Genomic DNA, 9,647 nt, shown 5'->3' on the forward strand with positions numbered 1-9,647 from the left:
TAATTTCAGTTCTGCTGGTCAATATTACGAACAATTACAGTCTAATTTATGTACGTGGATCAGACCTAAAATTGGTTTGGCACTAATATTCAGTTGAACTGAAAAATCTCTAAATCAAAAGATTCAACTGGTCAAGCTGTTTTACTTTAGCCATCTATAAACCCCGATACAAATAAATCAAGTATTACAATAAAGGAAATCCACTTTAAGAAAATTTTGCATAAGTTTAGAAATAAAAATGATTTATAATTTATTACTTGATATGTTTTGTTCACAGTCGAGTGAAATTCGCAGAACTTAATTTATTTCTTGCTATGCAACTGTAGTTTGATTTATCGGTTAACAAATAAAACTAATGTAAGGAGGGTAATCCCTGCTCAATTCTTTCTATTTCTGAGCACGCATCATATGAGAGAAATTTATCCAAAACTGGTGAGTAACCTGTAACTAATACTGGTATAATGGAATGACATGTAGAAAGCTGTAAAGCACGGTTGATTCTGTCATTTGGTTCGAGTAACAGCTATACAGGGTAAAAATAGGTATCTGAGTACGGATAGGAGGCTAAAATTACTTCATAAAAAAAGTAAGAGCAAAACTGTCCAAATGATTTTTCATATAGTCTTAGTTAAAACAGTAAAACAGTAGCGTCTACTAACCTTGAAGATTTTAAAATGACCATAATTATCTGATAATATTTGAAGACAATAATGATGATTAAAATTGGACAGTGAAGGTTAAGCCAACTCCTACCAGTGAAACTACAAGAGCTACCACACACACACTTTTTCATTTGCTTCAAAACAGCTTAGTCATTAAGCTGCTAGAAAACAAAGCTGATGTCTAGTTTTGTTTAAACAGTTAGTTACTAAACTCTTAGCAACTATAATCTGTTAAACGCTATTTTACAAAATCCAAACGCACAAATAGCGGTCAAAAACAATAAACACAAATTACAAACCAGATTCATTTAGACTAAAAGTGCTAGGGCTACTTCTTTGTCAACGGTGCTAGCGTTACAAATAACAACCCCCACTGATATAAACAACATATGCTAGAATATTTATACGAATATATTTTTAAAAAAAACAAAAAAAAACAGCTAAGATTATAAAAGTGCAAAACAAGAAAACTATATTGCCATATGGTAATAAATTGCCAAGTTTTAAAAATGCAAAATATTCATTTACCTTAGTAGAAATTCTCCCTGAGGTCAATAAAATCACCGCAATAAGTAAAAAATAAATAGTAAAGTAAAAGGTAAATAAACCGAGTAAAGCAGAAAAAAAGAATAAAGTGGATAACAGAGTATAGTCACTGTGGCTCTGAAGTTTGAAAATGGCGCCACTGCTTCAGTGCCGCACCTCTACACTCTGATGACACGAGACAAGGGAAAAAAAATAAATATAAATTTCCATTCGTCGTATTTTTATGTTTTAACGCCACGGTCATTTGTATTTTTAAAATCATAAACGAATTCATGTATCTGGAGTGGAAATATTCGCTCTGGGAATTTTAAAATATTTTTTGTTAAATTATTTTAACGGTCAGAGCTTATTTTGCCGCAGTGCAGGTCGGGAACTGACCCTGCCGGTTTTGTTTTGAATTTCCAAACTGGAAATAACGGATGCTCCTCGCGTCGCCCTCTGTCGGACAACCCGAGTCCTGCACTGAGGTTTCAATAGATACAATCTGCTTAAACGGAACCAAGTGGAATCTGTGGTCTGGTTTCAGCTCTTAAATCTAACATCAGGCATCACAACTACAAATCTTTACTCCACTGCTAACTTCATGTACCACACACTCACATAGTGAGTTAGCTCCCAATGGACAAAAATATATTGGACATTTGATAATGGCCATACTTCCACTATGTGTAAACAAAAATGTTCAGTGTCTAACAGTTAGATGATGGCCTGTAATAATGTATTACATTATATAAGTAGTTCTCAAGAATTAGGTTTTGGAAGTTGCTTTATGTTTTCCTCTGAACATAAATAGGTAACACATATAAGAAATTAAATTAAATCTGACTCATTAGACATTATTTTTCCATTGCTCAGTGTCTTGGTTTTATGATTTTTTTTTCCACCAGTGCATTTTCTTGCATTGGCCTTTAATGCAAAAGGTTTTTGATTAAGCAGTCCTATTATAAATTCCAGCTTAGTAATGTCCAAATGTCCAAATTATAGTTAAATGGCAATATACTATTTTCTGTACCAACAAATGAATGATCTTATTTATTGTATGTGTATTTTTGACATTGTGTTTTTTAAATTTATAGGAAAACTCAAATTTGGTTGTTTTCTTTTATTGGTGGGGCTGTGGAGGGAGAGCAAATGCATTATGTTCACTTAATAACAGAAAAGACTACCTTGATGTAAACACCATATAAGTACATGACAACATGTTGTTCTTACACTCTTATTTATACTCTTGCACTATTACATTCATTATTATAATTTCTGACAATTTTACACACTATCAAACTGTTTATACTCAGTAATATATACAACCGAAATGTCAAATGTACTGTTTTACTCCCTTACACACAATATCATCAATATCCCTAATGTATTGTCATTAACACTGGATAATAAAAAACCCAAAAAGTCTTATCAACGTTAAAATGATTCAGGGAATCTGGAAAGATCTGTTTGCGTAGGGCAAAAACCATAATTAAAGGTGCCTGACCTTTAAGCCCTCAGACAACAATGCATGAGAAACTGTCATGCTACTGTGATAAGTACTTGGAAGTACTTCAGGAAACCATTGTCATTTATAACAGTTCACCACTGTATCAAGAAATGCACAAAGATAAAGTCGCAAATGCAGTTCTATGGAAACTGCCTGCCTCCAGTCCAGATCTGTCTTCTACTGAACATGTGTGACAGCATGAAGAAGAGAATTAAATGACTTTGACTATGGACTGTTGAGTTGCTGAATTTTAGTACCAAGCAGAAATGAAAAAAAATGTACTTGCAAACTGCAACAGTTAGTGTCCTCAGTTTTCAAACCATTAAAAAAACTTGTTAATAGGAAAAGTGATGGAACACATGGGTAAACATACCTTTGTCCCTGTGTTTTTGGAGTTTGTTGCAAGCATGAAATTCTAAATGTGTTTATTTTTACAAAATACAATGAAGTTGATCAGTGAAAACATTGGAAATTTTACTTTTCTCAGTTAAACAGAGATTGAAGAGAAGTGACAAGTTTTAATTTCATTTTTATTGTGATTTACAAAACATCCCAATATCCCAATATTTTTGGAAATGGAGTTTGCATATGTGAGCAAGAATAATAGCATATACATTTGAGCCAAAATGCCCCCCCAAATGAGCATGTCATGGTCAGGAATAGATAAAGTCTTAGGCTGGTGGTACTTACTCAAAATACAGCAGACATGGGCAACATGAATAACTGACTGATACTGGGTAAACTAAGCTTTTGATAAGGAATAAATCATTATGGCTGGTTAAAGTATTTTGCAAACAGCAATCAGTGCTCGTAGGTAGTCATGGTAACTAGCCACTGACAGTGGTCTGATGAGGGACAAGCCACTAAGTGCAGGCAAGTTGTACGGCAGCCAAGACCATTCATGCTAAAAGACATGGCTATTGCGTCTAATACAAACCAACAGATGGGCTACTGTGGCCCAATTTACAGATCATTGTAATTCGCTTGTTAAGTGTGACGTCACGCGTCATTTCCGGGGCCAAACGAACCTAATCGCAAACGCAAACAACTATGGCTAAACCTGTGAACCTTTTTATATATATATTGTAAGATCCATATTGCACTAATTGTAATGATCTATGTTTATTGTCATAAATATTTTCTGTTTGGTTAAAGAATATTTACTTATTTGAGGTGACTTGGTATTTCAGCTATTGATGATTTTTCCTGGTAATCAGTGTATGCTGTTATTCATTAGTCCTCTTCGGTGGAGCCTGCGGGGGACAGAATTGTACTGACTCTATATACTGACAATATTTATCAAATATACAGAAAGAAAGAGGACGTGGAGCAACAGATTTATGATCGTAGTTTTGTTTGTTATACGCCAATTGCGAACATAGTGAGTTTTTATAAGAAATTTGGATTAATGGACAAGTCAATGTAAGAAGAAAGTTAAAATAAATTCTGTTTGTGGAAAACTTAAGGAATTCGTGTTGCTGTCGTTGGAAATTGGATTTACAAACATTACCCGAGTCATAAATGTCTAGTCCTTCTCAATAGCTGTCTGGACGAGAAAAGGTCTTATTATATACATATATTATATATACTAGAAACATACATTAAGATACAAATAAGACAAGATGTGCAGTACACTAGTGCACTTCAGGTAATCTGAATATCATGAAAAGTTCATGTCATTATTTCATTTCATGTCACCTCATCAAGAGGTAAGCGGTCATATTTTTAATTCATTACATGAAAACTGACATTTCTAACTCTTTGGTTTTACTTTTAATCAGTATAGCTTATAGCTTATATAGTAAAAATCCAGAATCTCACATTATTATATGAAATAAAATTAAAAAAGCTTGAAACACGTGTAATGAATATACAATGACAGTTTACCTTTTTACATTGAATTATGAACAAAAATATTACTTCATGATATCTAATCGCAAGGAAAGCGGTATAAAGACAGTTGGGTAGTTTATTTTCGACTCGGACCTGTTGAAGCGGTACGGGACACAGCACTGTGGCATATTGAAAATACGAGGGACTCGGCCAACTTGGACCCGGATGTGACGTATCATAAGGTCGACACGTCACCACTTAACAATACTGGAGATAAGGTGACTGTGTCGCAACACACTTTTCTGTGTACAGAAATGTATAGTTGCAGTCAAAGTTTCCATGCTAACTTCTTTTCCAAGTTAAAAGCATCTACATTAGGCACAGGAATATCAAAACTGGACAGTGAAGCAATAGAAGATTAACTGGTCAGATGAATCCTGTTTTCCCCAAGATCATGTGGATGGCTGGGCACATGGGCATTGGTGAGTTGGCACCAGTATGCACTGTATGTGCCTGCTGGACCTGCTGGTGACTTATCATGATACCAGATACTAAAAACTTGGTACATGTTTCCCTGATGGTCAATTGACCTTTAAAATTCTGTAAATAATTAATATTGCCTAATATATAACTATTTTTGTTCTTACATGAGGGATTCCAAAAGGACTTTGAGAGACATTTCACTGCCCATACCCCAAACTGTTTTGACCTTCTAATCACAGTTACAACACATTTAAAGCACAGTTACTTACAAAAACCCTGTGTCTCCTGCAATTACAGACAAAGAAACATCAGATTAAAGCAAGGGGAATTAGATTTATTTCAGCAAACTCAAGTCTACATGCAAATATAATTTAATTATTTACATGTCACTAAACTCATTAATATTGGACAAAATACCCAGGTCCACAGTGAGATAAACCTGAAACAAAAACAGTGTTCTTTAGTAGGAATATACATTCATGTCCCTGTAGCTAGTTGCATTATATTTTGGTAAAATGAGTGAAAAAATGTCAAAAAAGCCCATATTCAAAACATCCTGATTAAATATATAATCATAATCTTTTACAATATCAGATTAGCAATGGTGATTTTGAGATATTTGATAATTAAGTTTAAGGTATTAGATATACACCGATCAGACAAAGCATTAAAACCACCTCCTTATTTCTACACTCACTGTCCATTTTATCAGCTCCATCTACCATATAGGAGCACTTTGTAGTTCTACAATTACTGACTGTAGTCCATCTGTTTCTCTACATACCTTTTTAACCTGCTTTCACCCTGTTCTTCAATGGTCAGGGCCACCACAGAGTAGGTATTATTTAGGTGGTGGATGATTTTCAGCACTGCAGTGACAATGACATGGTGGTGGTGTGTTAGTGTGTGTTGTGCTGGTATGAGTGGATCAGACCCAGCAGCACTGCTGGAGTTTTTAAATACAATGTCCACTCACTGTCCAGTCTATTTGACACTTCTACCTAGTTGGTCCACCTTGTAGATGTAAAGTCAGAGACGATCGCTCATATATTGCTGCTGTTTGAGTTGGTCATCCTCTAAGACCTTCATCAGTGGTCACAGTACGCTGCCCACGGGGCGCTGTTGACTGGACATATTTTTGGTTGGTGGACTATTCTCAGTCCAGCAGTGACAGTGAGGTGTTTAAAAACTCCATCAGCATTGCTGTGTCTTATCCACTCATACCAGCACAACACACACTAACACACAAACACCATGTCAGTGTCACTGCAGTGCTGAGAATGACCCACCACCTAAATATTACCTGCTCTGTAGTGGTCCTGTGGGGGTCCTGACCATTGAAGAACAGCATGAAAGGGGGCTAACAAAGCATGCATAGAAACAGATGGACTACAGTCAGTAATTGTAGAACTACAAAGTGCTCCTATATGGTAAGTGGAGCTGATAAAATGGACAATGTGTGTAGAAACAAGGAGGTGGTTTTAATGTTATGGCTGATCGGTGTATATTGCTTTCATAAGATTGTCAGCATATCATTCAAACCAAACCATACTATACATCAGAGTAATTCATAGAACTAATATTCCATATACATTACTAGCTTTAGTAGCTTTTGAAAACCTCAGTTTTGTCTTATGGAACATCTGTAAAAATGTTGTTTTCCACTGTAAGTTTTATGTTTTTATGGTTAACTGCCTCTTCAACTTCATCTTCGTCATTTCCTCCTTTCCCCAACATCCTCAAAGGCCAAAGGAGCCCATGATGGGAAGGTTGTGGTTTGTGGCAGCAGGGCCCACTTTTTTCTTTGGTGAGGAAATAGAGCAAAGCATTAAGCCAGGCATTAAACGAGGCAAGTGGGCGAGTAATTTTGTAACAAATGGAGACCATTCGCATCGTATGGCACTGCACTTTACTGGTTACTTTCAACACCAAAAAAATTGTACGTGTAACATGAAAGGGAAAAAAGCACAGGGCAAAAAGAAGTGTAATAGTTATGATGGTCTTGATGGACTTGCGACGCCTGTTCACATAAGGTGAATGAGCTCCCAGAATTATTGACATTCCCTCTGTCCCTGCCTTGCTTCCTTGCCTTGTCCTGAGTCCATTATCAGGAGGTTGGGAGTGCAGAGTTTGAAATATTGTCATAACCACACGTGAGTAACACCAGGCAATTATGCTAAATGGCACAAAGAAACCCAAGAGATGAAGGGTTATTCCATATGGAACATAGTCCTGAAACTCCTTATCAATAGCATCATCCCAGCAGTTCTGGAACAGCTCACCTTTTGAACTGTCACCATTTACTTCATGTAACTCTAAAGCTCCAGCATCCTTTCTACGAGGGAGATATTCTGTCTGCGCGAATCGAAAAATTGGGCATGTGAGTGCAAAGACGGCAAGCCACACAATAACACAAGTTGCCTTCACAGCCCGCTTGGTCTCCAGAGTAATGGTCTTCATAGGATGGCAGATCCCTAGGTAGCGATGCACAGAGATGCAGGTGAGGAAAAAAATGCTGCAGTACAAATTAAAGTAGAATAGAAAGCGCACCAGGCGACACATAAAGTCTCCGAAGACCCAGTTGTCATGCATTATATAACTAGCCACAAGAAACGGCAATGAAAGACCGTACATAAAGTCTGTGGTGGCCAAGTTCACCATGTAGATTAGGGATGCATTCCATTGCTTGGTTTGGCGAAAGGACCGATAAAGCACCACAGAGTTAAGGCTGATGCTGAAGACAAATGTGAAGGAGTAACAGATAGGTAGGAAGATGTATTTGTAGGACTCATCAATGTTGCAGGAGGCAGTAATAGAGAAGTTAGAGGAAAGGAGGTAAGTGTCATCTCCCTGCCCTGTTTCAGACAGAATTGTGGTAACATCCGTCACCATTTCTGGTTGATTCTGCATTGCTTATTTAAGGAGCAACGTTGTCTCATCCTCCCTGGTGTGGCCTAGATTTTTGGTTAACTTGATTTCCAGCTTGGCCGCATGACTTCACTTTCTGTAAAGATAATAAAACAAAGACACAATTATGCAGAATGCTGATGAACAGAATTATGTTGCTTTATTGTGAAACTCAAATAAAACAATATGTTATTCATTCCGGGGAAACCAGAGGGAACTCACACAGACACGGGGAGAACATGCAAACTCCACACAGAAAAGACCCGGCCCGCTCCACCTAGGAATCAAAAGCAGGACCTTCTTGCTGTGAGGCAACAGCTCTACCCACCAAGCCACTGTGCCGCCCAACAATATGTTATGTTAATACAAATTTCTACATTACAATTTGGTTTGGCAAATTGAATACAGCTATATTAGCCCGAAGATGTCCACCATGCATCACCTTTAGTATTCAAAATATAGATTATTGGCATACATGCAAGTGTTCACTAGGGCTCCCTTCAGGTTTGGCAAAATAATAATAATAAATAATACATATTTTTAGGTAAATACTAAATTTACCAACCATATTTAAAATATTGAACAGATTCTATGAAAATACTACACTCTGTCTAGGGGACACATGGTAAGGGATCTGAGAGTATTCCTCTATATACGTAAAATCCTTCCACACCTTTAGATTACCAGTTCCAGGCTTAAGGAGTCTCCTCTTCAGCATGTCCCACAGGGTTGCTATAGGGTTTAGGTCAGAGAACCTCTGTGATCAATTAACCATTTTGTGTTGATTTTCAGGTGTAAAAGATCAAACCAAGCCCAGTTTAGGCTTCCTGGCTAAGGTGGTCAAATCGAGGTGGTTGATTAATCATCTGTCAAGGACTTTTGAAGAAAACAGCTCCACAGCATTACAAATCCACCAGCAACCTTTGCTGTGGGGATAAGGTACTCTGCATGGCTATGTTTGTGTCTGCAGTTACCCAACATCTGGTGTTTGTTGTCAGTAAGCTCCATTTTGGTCTAATTAGACCATTAAACATGGTCCCACTGAAAAATACAATAATATCTGGCAAACTATAGGCCCTCTAGTTTGTCAGTCCTTGGCAGCAGAGTGCTTCTTCGGGCAAGCCTTTCAAACAACGTCTGCTTATGTACATAATGTCTGATTGTAGTTTGGGACATGTTCTCACACCAAGACCTAACAAATACTTGCAAATTTCTCAGCTGTAATCCTTGAAGATTTCCCCCATTGTTTTTTTACTGTACATGCAGGTTTGTAACATCTCCAGTTGTCTTAAACTTTTCAAAATTTGCACTTTTTTAACTGTGTAAAGCTGATCCACATTACTGTTGTATTCTCTGCACCTTATCATAGTGAGTATAAGAGCATAAGGCCTGTGTGTCACCTCATATTTACACGACAGAGAAACAGTTTAGTGTTACTAATTGCTCAAGTGGGCGGTCTGGGTCCTTTCTGTGTGGAGTTTGCATGTTCTTCCCGTGTCTGTGTGGGTTTCCCCCGGGTGCTCCGGTTTCCTCCCACAGTTCAATGACATGCAAGTGAAGTAAATTGGAGATACTAAAACCTGCCCATGACTGTGTTCGATATAAACTTGTGTACTGATGAATCTTGTGTAATGAGTAACTACCGTTTCTGTCATGAGTGTAACCAAAGTGTAAAACATGACGTTAAAATCCTAATAAAAAACAATTGCTTAAGTAAACTTTAAAAC

General features: G+C 37.1%; 1 protein-coding gene across 1 annotated transcript; it reads right to left on the minus strand.

Annotated features, from left to right (window-relative positions):
* Window positions 1-6,605: 6,605 nt before the first annotated feature.
* Window positions 6,606-7,988, minus strand: si:dkey-6n21.13 (P2Y purinoceptor 3). The gene has a single exon (XM_062993192.1). The coding sequence runs from the start codon at window positions 7,921-7,923 to the stop codon at window positions 6,646-6,648; it is 1,278 nt and encodes a 425-aa protein (XP_062849262.1). The 5' UTR covers window positions 7,924-7,988; the 3' UTR covers window positions 6,606-6,645.
* Window positions 7,989-9,647: the final 1,659 nt, after the last annotated feature.

This window comes from Trichomycterus rosablanca, chromosome 4, assembly GCF_030014385.1.
Source record: "Trichomycterus rosablanca isolate fTriRos1 chromosome 4, fTriRos1.hap1, whole genome shotgun sequence".
Classification (NCBI taxonomy): Eukaryota; Metazoa; Chordata; class Actinopteri; order Siluriformes; family Trichomycteridae; genus Trichomycterus; species Trichomycterus rosablanca.